General features: G+C 43.8%; 1 protein-coding gene across 7 annotated transcripts; it reads right to left on the minus strand.

Moving 5' to 3' along the window:
• Positions 1 to 240: 240 nt before the first annotated feature.
• LOC112250508 (cytospin-A-like) lies at positions 241 to 12,024 on the minus strand. Of its 7 annotated transcripts, XM_042321806.1 has the most exons (13): positions 11,047 to 11,545; positions 10,666 to 10,773; positions 10,238 to 10,389; positions 8,777 to 9,298; positions 8,530 to 8,603; positions 5,756 to 6,375; positions 4,560 to 4,653; positions 2,194 to 2,269; positions 2,016 to 2,064; positions 1,826 to 1,922; positions 1,602 to 1,718; positions 1,444 to 1,503; positions 241 to 1,154 (listed from the first exon to the last, which is right to left on the minus strand). In XM_042321806.1, exons 3-13 carry the CDS (start codon positions 10,275 to 10,277, stop codon positions 1,065 to 1,067), a joined length of 1,839 nt encoding a protein of 612 aa, XP_042177740.1. In that variant the 5' UTR covers positions 10,278 to 10,389; positions 10,666 to 10,773; positions 11,047 to 11,545; the 3' UTR covers positions 241 to 1,064. The 7 variants fall into 7 exon arrangements, with proteins under 7 accessions (XP_042177740.1, XP_024276479.1, XP_024276478.1 ...); XM_024420711.2 differs by lacking the exons at positions 10,666 to 10,773; positions 11,047 to 11,545 and adding an exon at positions 11,802 to 12,024; XM_024420710.2 differs by lacking the exon at positions 10,666 to 10,773 and having other exon boundaries at positions 11,047 to 11,546.
• Positions 12,025 to 16,780: the final 4,756 nt, after the last annotated feature.

The raw sequence follows: 16,780 nt of genomic DNA on the forward strand, positions 1-16,780 counted from the left end.
AACCAATAGTAGATTCAAAATATAACTAATTATAAACTGGGTGGTTCGAACCCTGAATGCTGATTTGGCTGAAAGCCATGGTATATCAGACAGTATACCACAGGTATGACAAAACATTTATTTTTACTGCTCTAATTACATTTGTGACCAGTTTATAATAGCTATAAGGCCCCTCAGGGGTTTGTGATATATGGCCAATATACCACGGCTAAGGGCTGTGTCCTAGCACTCCGCGTTGCGTTGTGCCTAAGAACAGCCCTTAGCCATGGTATATTGGCCATACCACACCCCCCCCCGGGCCTTATTGCTTAATTAGACAGTTCTGTATATACATTTCCTCAAAAGGCAGTCACTCTTGGTTGATCCCGGTTGTGATGCAGCGCCACTAAATGAACTCATTCAAGTCATCTGGCTCCTCTTTGTGCTTTGAGTTGAGGTTCATAGACATTAGAATACTACTTATGGCTACATAAATATCCCAACATTTCTAAGCAAATAAAGTCTGATAAAGAATGTGAAACATGGCAGAGTGTGTCCACAAAATAAAAATCTTCCAGTTAAAAACTGATTTCCTATTGTTGATAAAGTGCTTAAATAAAAAGGCATTAGAATAAGTGCAACAAAGAACAGTCGCACCCAAAGTGATAAACTTGAAGTCTGATACATTTTCCTGGTGCAATTTGTCTAGAATATACTGTAGTCCTCAGATAGTCACATCCACAATTTCCTCATTTATGGTGCTGCTTGTGTTCTCATTTCCAATGGCTTCTCATATTCAGTGCAATCACCGTGAAATTTAACAAAAGAACAGCGCTCAGCCTAAAAACCTCACTTCCATCCACAGTGCACCTACAACCAATGGCCGACAGCAGGAGTCCACACGGAGAGTGAAGCTGAAGTAGAAATAATTTCCAACAGTTGTCCTACAATCCCTAGTGGTGCGTCAGTCAATTCGGCCAATCAGCGGTCTCAGTTCAGTTCATGATGCAAGAAAAGGAACCAGACTGGTGGTGGCAGACCAGTTAGATGTTGAGTTTGGGAGGGAAGCCAGAAGGAAAATGACCTCACATCTCAAAGTGACGAAACATGCTTTCAACGTACCCCAGGACCCTCTGCCAGTCGGGCCCACCTGGTCTCAGCATCTCTTCCACAGTCTGTCAAGCAAATAAAAACCCTCTGTTAAAAGACAAGCTTACACTCAGCTATACCCTCAGCTCTACAAGGACAACCGCTACTCACGTTAAAAAAAAGAAGTGGGAACTGAGAAGCATTACCATGACCATACTCATAAGAACAGTTGGACATCAGTGACAGGACATCTACCATTTTACTCACAAGTCAAGCTCTTTTAAAACACACACACACACACACACATACATATATATATATATATTAAGTTTCTGTCCCAACAACTTTCATGGCATGTTTAAATTTGGGTCTCACCAGTGTGGATGTGATTCCTACACTTCCCCCAGTCTGGAAGGCAAGGCCCAGGTTCTCACTCTGCACAGAACAAAACATGTAGGTGTGAATAGGGTTATTAAAACAGTTTGTATATTGTGTGAACTATGGAGTCGTATATGTGAATACATTTCTCTTACCTTGTCTCCTGGGCTGAGACTGCTGTATGGTATGTGTGTGGGTAGATAGGTGTGGTACACAGCACAAAAAGCCAGACCGTCCTCCCAGCTGCTGCTGAAGTTGGTGATCTCAATATTCTATTAAAAAAAATCCAAAATAGAGGATTGTCTTGTATTGGTCAGATAAGGTAACCAATGGTTTGGTAAATGAATGGTGAATGGTACTTTTCTTTGCTATTTCTGACCTTGTAGCCCTGGGTGCGGCTTTGACACCAGCGCAGGAGTGAGTTCCGCCTGGAGCCTCCATGACGTCGCAGCAGCATACTGAAACCATCCTGAGGTCTGGAAGGTGGATAACAGACAAATGTTATAGCTAGGTAGAAGGCTTTATTTGGGCATATTTCTTACGTTTCTTTAGAGGGCCTGTCCAATCACCTGAACGAGGATGGTGGGTCTGCGTTCTGGTCCTCCTCCTGTTTTTCTGCTAGACGTTAGCAATTAGTTAAGAGCATAGTAACTTTACACACATAGAAAAATGCACTATACACATTCAAAAGCAAACAGTTATGTTTGAACTCAAAGTATAATGTAGGTGTAGATTAAATGAACACACTTGTATAGAAGCTGGACCAGGTGTCCTGTGTTTGCAGTATGCGGTCCATCCTTCTCCCTTTGGCTGGCTCTTCTTTCTGGTAAGAGATAGAGAGAGGAGTAGTGGCTATAGTATGCATGACTGTTTCCAAATTGGTCAGAAAATGACCCTTGAATTTCAAGTCCAGACTAAGACTATATACTGTATATGTACTATACAAAACACACTCATATATACACTGAACAAAAAATATGAGTGTTGGTCCCATAATTCATGAGCTGAAATAAAAAAATCCAGAAATTTTACATACGCAAAAAAAGCTTATTTCTCAACAAAAATGTTTTGCACAAATGTGCATTTCTTTGCAAAGATAATTCATCTACCTGAAAGGTGGGGCATATCAAGAAGCTGATTAAACAATATTACACAGGTGAACCTTGTGCCGGGGACAATAAAAGGCCACTTTAAAATGTGCAGTTTTGTCACACAACACAATGCCACAAATGTCTCAAGTTGAGGGAGCATGCAATTGGCACACTGACTGCAGGAAAGCTGTTGCCAGAGAATTTAATGTTCTCTACCATAAGCAGCCTTAAAACGTTGTTTTAGAGATTTTGGCAGTACGTCCAACTGGCCTCACAAGCGCAAACCACGTGTAACCATGCCAGCCCAGGACCTCCACATCTGGCTTCTTCGCCTGTGGGGTCATCGGAGCCCAGCCACCCAGACAGCTGATGAAACTTTGGGTTTGCACAAACGAAGAATTTGTGCACAAACTGTCATAAACCATCTCAGGCATGCTCATCTGTGTGCTCGTCGTCCTCACCTGACTGCAGTTCGGCATCATAACCGACTTAAGTGGGCAAATGCTCACTTTCGCTGGCTATTGGAACGCTGGAGGTGTGCTCTTCACAAATGAATCCTGATTTCAACTGTACCGGGCAGATAACAAACAGCATGGCAGCATGTGGGCGAGCTGTTTGCTGATGTCAACGTTGTGAACAGAGTGACCCATGGTGGCGGTGGGGTTATGGTATGGGCAGGCATAAGCTACAGACAACGAACACAATTACATTTTATCAATGTCAATTTGAATGCACAGAGATACTGTGACGAGATCCTGAGGCCCATTGTCGTGCCATTCATCTGCCACCATCACCTTATGTTTCAGCATGATAATGCACGGCCCCACGTCGCAAGGATCTGTACACAATTCCTGGAAGCTGAAAATGTCCAAATTCTTCCATGGCCTGCATACTCACCAGAATATGTCACCCATTGAGCATGTTTGGGATGCTCTGGATCGACGTGTACGACAGCGTGTTCCAGTTCCCGTCAATATCCAGCAACTTCGCACAGCTATTGAAGAGTGGGATAACATTCCACAGGCCACAATCAAAAACCTAATCAACTCTATGCGAAGAAGATGTGTTGTGCTGCATGAGGCAAAATGGTGGTCACACCAGACACTGACTAGTTGTATGATCCATGCCTAATTTTTTTTTTTTTAAGGGTGTCTGTGACCAACAGAAATTTGTATTCCCAGTCATGTGAAATCCATAGATTAGGGTTCAATTAATTTATTTCAACTGATTGATTTCCTTATATGGACTGTATAAAATAAAGTATTTCATCTATTTTAGAATAAGGCTAACATGTAACAAAATGTTTTGGTACCCTTCCCCAGATCTGTGCCTCGACACAATCCTGTCTTGGAGCTCTATGGACAATTCCTTTGACCTCATGGCTTGGTTTTTGCTCAACTGTGGGACTTTATATAGACAGGTGTGTGCCATTCCAAATAATGTCCAATCAATTAAATTTACCACAGGTGGACTCCAATCAAGTTGTCGAAACATCTCAAGGATGATCAATAGAAACAGGATGCACATGAATCTCTCATAGCAAAGGGTCTGTAAATAATATGTTTTTTTATTTGTAATAATTGTGAGAAATTTTAAAAACCTGTTTTCGCTTCGTCATTATGGGGTATTGTGTGTAGATTAATGAGGACATTTAGTTATTTAATCAATTTTAGAATAAGGGTGTAACATAACAAAATGTGGAAAAAGTCAAGAGGTCTGAATACTTTCCCGAATGCACTGTATACCTCAAATACCTTTTGAGGTATGTACCCCTGCACATTGATCTGGTACTGGTACTCCCTGTATATAGCTTCATTTTTGTGTATTTTATTCCTCATGTTACCAATTTATTTATTATATATTACTCTGCATCATTGGAAAGAGCTCGCAAAGCAAACATTTCAGGGTAAAGTCTACACCCGTTGTATTAGGTGCATGTGACAAATAACATGAGATTTGAAACCATTGCAAAGAGATTAGATACTCCCAAAAACAAACGTGTTGGTTGAATACAAGCCTTACCTTGCATAGAGGCAGTGTTGTACTAGTGGTGGTCTGGGAGCTACCCTTCTGTGCAGGGAGAGAGTCCGTGGGCAGGGGAAGTCGAGAGAGGCTCCTGAAACAGATAAGATAGGACTTAGTTGAAACAGATAAATGTAGGACACTTGTGTCTATATAGCATGGCCTTGCGCAGAGGTCAACCCTTGCTCCTACAGAGACACAGGCTAGCTTTCATCAAATATGAGACTGCTTTCAAAAATAATAGTTGTCTCAAAGGGACAGGCTCCAGGTAACAGATTCTCAACCCCCAAATTGCTGGTGCAGTGGTCACCAACCTTTGAGTCAAGATCATTTTCTGAGTCAAAAAAGTTGAGATCTACCACTCAAATGAAATAAATAAATAACATGACTTAAAATGTAAGCCTATGCAACATTGACCAATTAAAATCAGTTCTGTAGCAATGACATGTGGGCAGTAAGATAACGGCCCAATTCATTATCACTGCATACTGGCTAGGCTTGAATTGCCCTGCCAATGTCATTCTTTTCAGACCATTTTGAAATTATATGTAAAAAAAAGTGTTAGGTATATGATCACATTGGTAGTGGTAATAGATCATTTGTTGTATTACATGTGAGGCACAGCTGAGTGACCAATTAGCTTTTTCATTTTATTTACTGGACCGATGGCCTGCATCTCATGGTCAGTCCAACTCACCATCCCTCCTCTCTTCCTCTAAACAAAGTGTTGACAGAGCTGAATAACAACTTAAACTTACTCATACTGAATACAGCAAAGAGCTGCTGTTTTTGAGTCTCTCTCTAGACATGGCTATAAAAGTTTTGAAATCTCACATTATGAACTTCTTCACAGTCCATGGCGCAAAAAAACCGTGCAGACACTGATCTGAGCTGATTGGCCAGCAGTAGGACTATAAGTACACTTGTTTTGCTCTCTGGTCCTGCCAGGTAGGCTGTGTTCTACCATCAGACACATGAAATGGTTCAAAATGGGAACACTTTGCATTCTCGGCGCTATGGCTCCTGAATCAAGTGCATCTACTACCAACAGTGCAAAACAAATCAAATTTTAAAAAATAGGAATGCAAGGCTTTATCGTTGTTTTTTTTTACAAAAGTGAGTAACTGGGAAGGCCTTGGCGATCGACCGGTTGGTGACCACTGTGCTAGTGCATCATACAGGTATGAGGCTCTCACCTGGAACGCTCTGACATCATCACGATCCTCCGTGGATCTCTTAAGCCGCACCCCTTCTCTCCAGCTGCAACCAAATTCCGTAGGTACGTCTCTGCCACCCCCTTCCCTTTGAGCAGGTTCTCCCCTCCACTAACAAGCTCCTCAGGAGACTGCCCTCCCATCTTAATATCCACTCCCTCACTATTTATTATTTTCTCTCCTTCCACTTCCCTTTCTGAATCCTCTCTTTCCTCCCCATCCAGCGCCTCCACCTCATTTATGTCTTCACCAGCCGGCCTCTCTTCTGTGTCTCTTCCCTCCATCTCTCTGTGACTGTGTGAGTCCTTCCCTCTCTCTGTCTGCATGCGTCTCAGTGTCTCCAGCTCAGCCATGGTACGTTGGTGTTCCAGGGTGAGAGCAGACAGTCTGTGACAGGCCTCTCTGTGTTCAGCACTCAGGCTCTCCAGTTCCCTGTCTGTGTCCTGCTGTCTGCAGTGGGCCTGGGCCAGCTGGCCCTCCAGTTCCCCGTGGCTCTCTCTGAGGTTGCCCAGAGTCTCCTCCGCCTCCATGCGCAGCCGGTCGGCCACAGACACCGCCACCTGCAGATCGCACTGGAACTGGTGCCACTCAGCTCGCTCAGTCTGCCAGAGAGCAAGAGAGAAAGAAATAGTAACAGAGTGAGAGTGAGACAACCAGACAGATTGAGAGACAGACCGAGAGAGAGAGAGACAGACTTAAATAATCTGTATACTCAAACTAGAGCCATACATTTGTGCGGAGAACTTAAGAGTCAGTTGACTCATTGTATCAGGAAATACAGGGTACAAAACATTACGAATACCTTCCTAATATTGAGTTGCACCCCCTTTTGCCCTCAGAACAGCCCAAATTCGTCAAGGCATGGACTCTACAAAGAGTCGAAAGCGTTCCACAGGGATGCTGGCCCATGTTGACCTCAATGCTTCCCACAGTTGTGTCAAGCTGGCAGGATGCCATTTGGGTGGTGGACCGTTCCTGATACACACAGGAAACTGTTGAGTGTGAAAAACCAAGCAGACCTGCAGTTCACACTCAAACCGGTGCGCCTGGAACCTACTTCCACACCCAGTTCAAAGGCACTTAAATCATTTGTCTTGCCCATTCACCCTCTGAATGGCACACACACACAGTCCATGTCTCAATTGTTGAGGCTTAAAAATAAAACTTTAACTAGTCTCCGCCCATTCATCTACACTGATTGACGTGGATGTAACAAGTGACATCAATAAGAGCTCATAGCTTTCACCTGGATTCACCTGGTCAGTCTGTCATGGAAAGAGCAGGTGTTCCTAATGTATTGTACACTCATTGTATATTTAATATCATGGGTGGGTCATATAGAAGAGGCAGGGGGACTCAAAAGGTGAGAAGTAGAGGTGGTATTATTTTACATCTAGGCCAGCAGACAGACATGCATGCTGCCACACGTAGCAGAAAATCAATAGCCCTGTTGATACAGTCTACAGTAAACATGTCGAAATCAGGGATTTTGCATTGGTCAAAAGAAGAATTAATTCAGGTGAACATTTCAACAAAGTATGCCAGGAATCCTTGCAATGTTCCCTGTGTACAGTTAGTCACAGTAATCTAGAGAGAGGGACAACCTCCCATACTGTATGTCAGGACCACCCCACTGCTTATCACTGGCTCATTTACAGTAGTTGTTGCATCGTGTTTGCAGATGGTGGAGGCCGACTGTGATATTCTCAAACAGAACACTTCTAGAAAAAAAAAGTCAAAGTCAGGTCACATTTTTGAACCACTGATAAAAAGGTTGCTTAGGTTAGCACACATATTGAGAAACCCTGCCTTCCACAAACACTGTGACTTGCCTGAACATTTGCCTTACTTACCGCTGGGATTTCACTCCAAGTCTTAGGGATTGATTCAATCGTATTGAGGAAGACATGTACAGGGTGGTTGAACTTTTAACCTCTAAAAGTCTAAGCCGTTGGCACAAAACTACCTCCGTGCTTCCATTCATTTGTATGCGTTACCTTCAGACGAGTCCTTCGTGGCGGTCGCAGAGCAAAACGGAGAACATCGTGTTCGTGAGAGTCTCCCCTTTCCATAGACAGGCTATAACAGTTTGTAGGCCGTGAGAAGAAAGATTTTCAGGATGTCTCATGGTCAGACAAACACCACTGTAGCTCGGCCACCTTCCACCGCAGATGTGCAAGGCCGACATAGGCAGATGTGCAAGGCCGACATAGGCAGATGTGCAAGGCCGACATAGGCAGATGTGCAAGGCCGACATAGGCAGATGTGCAAGGCCGACATAGGCAGATGTGCAAGGCCGACATAGGCAGATGTGGTGGATTGAGATGCAGTCCTTGCAAAATATATATATATATCTCTAGCTTAAACTGCCAGATTTTGATGGGGATTTCTTTATTATGTTACTTAGATTGACGCACGGGTGAGTCGATCGACTCTTAAAAGGCAATGTTTCCGCTTTCTTGGAGACGGCATTTACGGTAAACTCTGCATATGTCGGCTCAATCGGCTCAATCAATCGGCTCAATCAATATTTCAATCACGCTATACTGCGGATCTTCCGCGATACCGATTGAGTCGAGCCCTAATACAGCTAACAGAGCACAACACTGGGTAGAGAAGGGAAAACACAATCCACTTCAAAGTAATATGGATATATTTGAGTCTGTGTGGTCTTTGAAATGATTTTGTGTCTGCAGTGCTGAGGGAGAGACGGAGGGAATGCAGTGGGGAAGAGAAGGGAGGAGCGTCTGACTCACCCTCAGTGTGTCCTTCAGGCTGCGCACCTCCTCAACCAGCACCTCTCTCTCCACCATCAACCGCCTCAGCAGCTCTGACACACACACACACACACACACACACACACACACACACACACACACACACACACACACACACACACACACACACACACACACACACACAAGGACATGTATGCACACACTGTTAAGTTGAGACAAGACAAACAATTGGGTTACTACGGCCATGCAGATGTGGAGACCTTACCGGCTGCTCCTGCTGGCGCGTCCAGGCCGGGACTGAGCCCCAGTGTGGACCTGTGATGTTCCAGCAGGTTCAGCAGAGCCAGGGCCATCTCCTCCCTAGCCCTCTCTGGCCCTGCCTGGGGCTCCAGCCCACTGTCCCGGTCCTGCCAGCTCTGCTCCAAAGGGCTACGATCCGACGGAGACTCTTGGGCTGGGGAAACAGGGCTGCTGCTGTGGTTGTTGTGGCTGCTGGAGCACCTCCTTGGTCGCCTTTCACCGTCCATTTCCACCCCTGTTCCCTGCGTCGATGCACCACTCTCTAGGCTAATCACAGCCCATTCTGGCGGGACAGACAGCGTGTGGCTCCAATTGGAGTTGGTGGAGGGGGAAGCTCCACCCTGGCAGACGATACCTCCGGTAGCCCCAGAGGACGGTGTCCCCTGCTGCAGCAGCTGAGCCGCAGCTGGAGCCAAGGCCAGAGCTGCAGCCAGGTCAGAATCAGAGGGGGAGGAGGGAGGAGTGTGGAACAGATCTAAATGAGACCCTGGAAAGAGAGAGAGAGGGTAGAGAGTGGAGAGGGGGAGATTAAAGAAATATGAGAAAGGGGAAAGGAGAGTAGGGAGGAGCAGAAAAGAGAGCGAGAGAGACAGAACTGCTGTCCTAAGCTGTTTTCTAGTCTATAAAAACTACATAGGAGACCAGAGTTGGGTGTGGCTATAGCAGGATGCCTGCACTTTGATGCAGAATATGCATATATAAACAGTCAATGCCCTTCCTCTCTCTCACACAGTCCTTGGTAGGCCGATAGACACGGCAGAGCCTGTCTTTCATTAACAGACACTCTTTTCCCAAGTGGCCTTATCTAGAGACTTACTCCCTCACTGCATTTAGACGCCGCATCTCTTGCTGCTTGTAGTCAATTGATTTAAATTCGAAACACATCCACTATGTCAAACTCTACTGCATATTCACAAACACACACACACACACCCTAAGCCTCTAGTGTCTCATGTTCCCCCTCCCTGTCGTTGTGTTGGGCAGCAGAATTCTGCAGACTCATTATTCAGCTAGCACCACCTGATGTATTGCATGTGCCTGGCGGTGGGCACACAGTATGCAGGGAGCTATTCCCACAGTCTGAGTCGGTTTCCAGCCTACTGAGACCAGATAGGAAGGATAGGAACAGCCAGGGTTTTAAACAAGTGTTTAGGGGAGGAAGTGTATATGTGTGTGTGTGTGTGTGTGTGTGTCAGAAAAAGAAGTCAGCAATGCTACAATAGAGAATCACAGGTAGACAGATCGAGAAGGGGAGGCATAAAAGATCATGAACAAATTGTGTAGGAGTACAAACAGCTTGAAAGGAAATATTGTAGAAACATGGGAAACAGGAAGAGAAGGTTCTAATCAGAGTTACTGTCAGAGTTTAATATAATGACATGTGACACTGAGAGAGAGTGTGTGTGTGTACGTTCATGTAGGGAACCTGTAGGGCCATGGTCGTCCTTGCCAGCGACGTTACCCATGATGCAGCAGGTGCAGAGTGGAAGCAACGTGACTATGTGTCCCAGCGCCCCTCGCTCTCCCCTCCGGTGCTCTCTCTTGGATCCGCCGCAGAGTGGACGGGGAGTAACACACCTAGAAGTACAGCGAATGCTCAGTCCACAAATCTTTTAACACAAGTATGGCTAACACTGCTAAATTCTCCTTTAATGGAGCAGGTACCCTCTGACTACAGTGGCAAACCATGTTTGTTGACAAGTGATCTAGAGCATTGACCCATACTTAAAATGCTGCAAGCTAATTGAGCACAGGGATGACTGCTGGGATGTGCATATCCCTACAGGATGTTCACCATCATCGTGTCCAGTGTAGCATTAGATTAATCATACAAGTAGGTGATGGAAAGAGAACCTGACAGTCCCCCTTGGGTTTCATGTGGAATTAATAGGTTGCCTGATCAATGGAATGGCAGCTGCTTAGGTTTATCCACGGGTGTGTGTGGTCTTGCAGAAGAAATGCCTGCTGAATACAAGTGTCTAATTGTTAGGCATGGCAATAAGGCTACAGTAAAACTCTGAACAGAGAGCAGATTCTGAATGAAAGAAACCCTGATATGATGTACAGAACTCGGTTCTGTACAAGGCTAGGCTATAAGAGAGAGGGATATGCAATAACAAGACACAGAAATGCACATACTATTTGCGTCTATCCCTGCATAAAACAATATCGCTGTGCGGGGCTGCTGGAATCAGGCAAACACCGTAGGCTATTGCAATGCAATCAACCACCCACCTTGATATCCCCACGTACCGCCCGATAAAATACTCCAGTTGTCTCTCTTTTTCTGCTTCACCGCATTTTTCTCCGTTTACCCCTATTTCTGTTGCTTCAATAATCAGAGACAGGCTTGAGGCTGTTTGCTGCTGTTGTTGAAACGCGAGTGCAGGGGAGAGCCGGATACACTACAGAGCGGCCCAAGATAATGTTGGGTCTTGCTAGGAACTCGATTCTAATGCGGCAAACTGGGAAAAGAAAAGGGCTGGACTAAGCTGCTCCGTGCAAGGTAGCCTACTGTCCTTCTGCGAAAAGTTGTATCCCAGAGCTCAGGCTCATTTATTTCACTGGGAATGTGTTTATAAATATGTCCAAGTTTAGAGTGGTTGAGAGAGGAGGATATCATGAATTGTGATGCAATTCTAGGTTGAGAATGACAATGCAGTCCAGTTATGCCTGCAGCCTGGTCTCGTGGATTTTAAACATAGTAGATGTAAATCCGAGACACTCAAATAAGTATATGTTACGTTAGGGTATAGGCTTGGGCGGTATACCCTAGCCTATACCATTTACCGTATTTGGAAATAGCCACAGGATGGTTTTTCAATATCGTCAATACCTTTGAAAGTATTTATTTTACGTCTTTCAATAAATTGTTATATTTGTAGCCACTTTAAGTAAATACCTGCAGTCAACTTGTGCAATACATAGAAGATGAAGCAGATCACGTTCTTCATTTCACCTGTCACATTATTTTACATTATGAAGCTTACCTTATTTCCCCGGAACAGTTGATCCAGTCAAGTGTGTGTTTGTAAATAGCACAAAGAAAGCGGGAGCAGGTAAATCCCGATGTGTATTGACAGCGGTTGCGTTTTAAATTATAAACCAACAGTGTTGTTGTTTTTCTTCAATAGAGTATCAGGGACGTGCAACTATAGTTTTCCTTCACAGAAAATACATTAGTGCAACACATTCGGCAGAAAATAGCTTCATTTTCATCAGATGACAACAGAAGTGCAACGCTATTTGGCTGACAGCCACACAAGTAAATGAGTTTACAATGAAAAAGCAAGGTATTTTTTTGCAAAAACGATGCATGGCCATCATATTTCTAATGTTAATCATAGAAATAATGTAGCCAGCTGCATTTCCTTATGTTCAATTTAAATCTAATCTAATCTAAGTTAATCTTGCATTTTACTGGAGAAAATTAGGCTGGCTTCACGGAGAAAAGTACCAGAGAAATGTATCAGTCAGAACACTGATAGAATACCCGATTGTGAACTGAAGCACAAAATGAATCTGATGCAGAGCAGAAACGTCAATGGTATACCAGCTAAATTGCAGTGGTCTGAAGGGATAGGCCTATTCTATGCATTCTATTTCTATGATTGAAATGACACCCACCCTGTATTCAAAAGTATGCTGTCTCAAATGATGGGCACAACACAAATACTTCGGATTATGTAAAATAGGGTCTAAACTACAGCGTTTGTGAAAATGAGAAGAAAAAAAAAACATTTCTTTCAGGTTTTAATGTCAATTAACTTTTTTTCTAGAAGTCATAGAAAAGTTTGACAACCCTGTTTTATAAGCTTTCAAATTATATCAATATTTTTCAGCGAAGAAGAGAAAGAAGAAATCGACATCTTATGGTAGGGTGGGTTCGCAAAAAAGTCACTTTCTGACCACTTCCACTATGGGCAAGCATGTATGAAAGGTTTCGTTCAAATCAAAAAGGGTGCAGTCAGAAAGTGATTGAAAGCATATGGAACAACCCAGGTATGGCAGAGCAGGTAGGCTAAACATTAGGCTATAGAATAGAATAACTTTATTTTTCCAGAAGGAGCTTTACTTCTTTAAGAAATTCTGCAAGTCTCTTGTGTCAGTGATGAACCAAGGGGCCTATAGGATTCCCGAGGGGCTCAAAGAACTTTCAAGGGGTCCCTGACAATATGGTTGCGTTCCCCTGCATACATTAACCAATGGTTGCATTCCACATCATCGACTGTGCAGTCCGGCACCATATTGCTATAAAATATGTAGTCAAATACCTATACAGGCATTGTAAAATCTGACATGTCAGCAACGCCTGGGCAAATGAACGCACCCATGATGTGGTTAGCTCACCTGATATGTAAAATACATATCCAAGCATTGTAAGATCTGGCATGCATAAGCAACATCGGAGCAGGGGGACACGACCATTAGCTCTACTACTATGGCAAACTAATAACCAGACCTACTGTCTGGTTATTAGTAGGGTTTTCGAGACTATAGAGAGGATGGCTGCTGACCATAGGTCTAGAGCTGTAACGATTGTCATATGGAGAAGGAGAAGAGGACCAAAGAGCAGCATGGTACGTATTCATAATGATTTTAATAAAGATGAATACAGGAACAAAAACAACATACCGACAAACTAGCAGTTCTGCAAGGTGCAACAAAAACACTAAGCAGAAAATAACTACCCACAAATCATAGTGGGAAAACAGGCTACCTAAGTATGGTTCTCAATCAGAGACAACGATCGACAGCTGCCTCTGATTGGGAACCATACCAGGCCAAACACAGAAATACAAAACCTAGAACAAAAACCTAGAATGCCCACCCCAACTCACGCCCTGACCAAACTAAAACAGAGACCTAAAAAAGGAACTAAGGTCAGGACGTGACAAGAGCTGGAGAGAGAGGGTTGTGGACTTATGACTTGGGAGGAATGAAAGCGTATTATTCCAGACAGCTTTAACACTGAAATAATACACAATGGATCCTTCGCTAAGCTCTACCCCCGTGTTTACTGTTGGAACCTCAGGAAAACATTTCCTGTGGAAACCCCATTCCCTATTCAAGGTACTGGAGGAAAAACCCCTACAATGATCTCAAACTGTGTTTTAAAGGGTTGTATCATTTGCTTCATGTGTGGCACCCCTAAAGATGTCATATAGAATCCCAACGAACCATTTTCTTTAATCATGAAACTACCAGAGCTCCATGAAGGGGAATAAGTTACAGAATCAAGTGGGAATTGGAAACATACTGGAATGGGGGAGAGTAAAAGTGTATAACAGAATTATTATTTTTTTAAACGTGTTTTTTCAAGTTTATTTTCAAATGGTAAAAGCACATAAACACAGACACCATTTCCATTTACCTCCAGGGGTCCCCACCTTCACAACCTAAAAAACCTATAGGCATTTTAACATCTACAGTGCCTTCAGAAAGTATTCACACCCCTTGACTTTTTCCACATTTTGTTGTGTTACAAAGTGGGATTAAAATGGATTTCATTGTCATGTTTTTGTCAATGATCTACACAAAATAAGTGTAGAAGAATAAATCTAAGGGTGGGTTGCACCAACATGGTTTAAATTTATCTAGGATTAGAGCTAATCTAGGTTTTGTAAATCTATGTTTATAATTAATCAAAGATGTGTCGCACCACTTAATTTTAAATCTGGATCAGTAAATCTATGATTACCGGTTTTAAACTATGATTAGTGACATGTTACAACAATATAAGAGGTATTTTGTGAGTTGAAACGGAGTAGCTAGCCGATTTGACAAATGAGGCCAGAAAGTTGCTGTTCCTTGATAAAATAATTACAATGTAACATTAGAACTACTGCAACTCCATCGTGAAAGATTCTCAGGGGTTGATTGATTTGAAATAAAATCCGTTATTTGCCAGTACTAGACAGAAAACTCATTCATTAGCTAATGTTAGCTCATGTAGCTAGCTAGTTAATAAACCAAGTTAGATAGCATAAAATATGATTTATTATTGTCACTACTTAAAGTTATTTATCCACTTATGATTTGTCCGTTAGCCACCTGATCATGGCACTTCAAAAAAGTTAACATTTCTCCGCTTCGGAAAAAAAAACTATTGTCGGAGCTGGAGGACTATAGTAACGTAACTGTTACTGGAGAATAAAAAGACGGACAACACAACTGTCAAAAAGAAGGAAAGACACCTAGGCCATTTTATGCGACAGACGTAATGGATCAACACGGATTGAAGAAAAGAGGGGGACCCAAATAGGTAGAAAGCGTGCTGCAGCAGAGGAGAGGCAGGGGCTATGTCAGACCGGAGCCAGAGGGGGGCCTCCGCAGTGATGCCAACTCCTCAGTAAGGAAAGTAGCTATTGGCTGTCCTAAAAGTCATCATCGCCTAATTTACATAATGGGTCATGTGCATGTCATTGTGATGGACGCTGTAGGAGAGAGGAATAACATCGTGGGAGAGACAAAAAGTGAGTTAAAAACACCCTAATCATGTTTAGAACTACAAATGAGCAAGCTGCAGAGAGCGGCACAAACAGCGAATAAGAACCAGACATTTGAGGCCATACTCCTCCTTCAGCACTTTATGGACCCCATTGTTAATCCCCGTCATAACAGAGGCATTGTCAGTCCCTATCCCCAGGAGTTTCGCTTTTTAAGACAACACTTCTCGAGGAAAGCCATAACAGCACGGGCTATAGATTTGGCATCTCCTCCCTCCAACTCAACAAGCCCCAGAAATGTTGTTACAATTGTCTGCTTGGTGTCACTAAAGTACCTTATCACAACCCCCAGGTACTTAGAAACACTTAACATCCATGGACTCATCAAGGAGGCTGAAACACTGGTCACCCACATCCGTGGACTCATCGAGGAGGAGGCTGAAACGCTGGTCACCCACATCCGTGGACTCATCGAGGAGGAGGCTGAAACGCTGGTCACCCACATCCGTGGACTCATCGAGGAGGAGGCTGAAACGCTGGTCACCCACATCCGTGGACTCATCGAGGAGGAGGCTGAAACGCTGGTCACCCACATCCGTGGACTCATCGAGGAGGAGGCTGAAACGCTGGTCACCCACATCCGTGGACTCATCGAGGAGGAGGCTGAAACGCTGGTCACCCACATCCGTGGACTCATCGAGGAGGAGGCTGAAACGCTGGTCACCCACATCCGTGGACTCATCGAGGAGGAGGCTGAAACGCTGGTCACCCACATCCGTGGACTCATCGAGGAGGAGGCTGAAACGCTGGTCACCCACATCCGTGGACTCATCGAGGAGGAGGCTGAAACACTGGTCACCCACATCTGCGACCAACTTTTTCAGAAAGTATTGTGCTAGAACACCATTAATCATTTCTGTGCACTTTGTCCTGTGCATTTTGAAGTGGGCAGCAGCAGTGGAGTCTGAGAAAGCAGCTCTACATGCTTCTCCAATGTGATCACATGCCAGCATGGAACAGTGTTCAGCGATAGCTAATGCCATGGTGGCCTCAGCCTTTTTTGCAGAGTAAACTTTTTTAACCATAAATGACAGCTTATTTTGGATGGAACTGTTATAAGGCTTTGGCTTTAGAGTATGTTTTTGAGTTGTGTTTTTTTACATCACTAAGTTTGGTGTAGAAATCAGCCTTACAATACAGGCAGTATGCCCGTGTATCATCTCCAATAAATGGCGTCAACCAATAAACGGCTCCAATAAACGGCTTCATGTCTGTCTAAACTGTACACTCAAAAATACAGAAAGGAGGTGGAATCAAACCCTGAATTCAAAGGCTTTTGTATTCAGGGTTTGATTCCCACTCCTTTCTGTATTTTTGAGTGTACAGTTTAGACAGACATGATGAGCTAGCCAGCTAGATGTTTAGCTTATGTCACAGAGAGGCACACACACAGTGGACAAGGTGAGTAAGTGATTGAGCTTGTGTGAGTCAAATGCAGTGATTTATTTTAGACAAAGCAC

This window comes from Oncorhynchus tshawytscha, linkage group LG05, assembly GCF_018296145.1.
Source record: "Oncorhynchus tshawytscha isolate Ot180627B linkage group LG05, Otsh_v2.0, whole genome shotgun sequence".
Taxonomy (NCBI): Eukaryota; Metazoa; Chordata; class Actinopteri; order Salmoniformes; family Salmonidae; genus Oncorhynchus; species Oncorhynchus tshawytscha.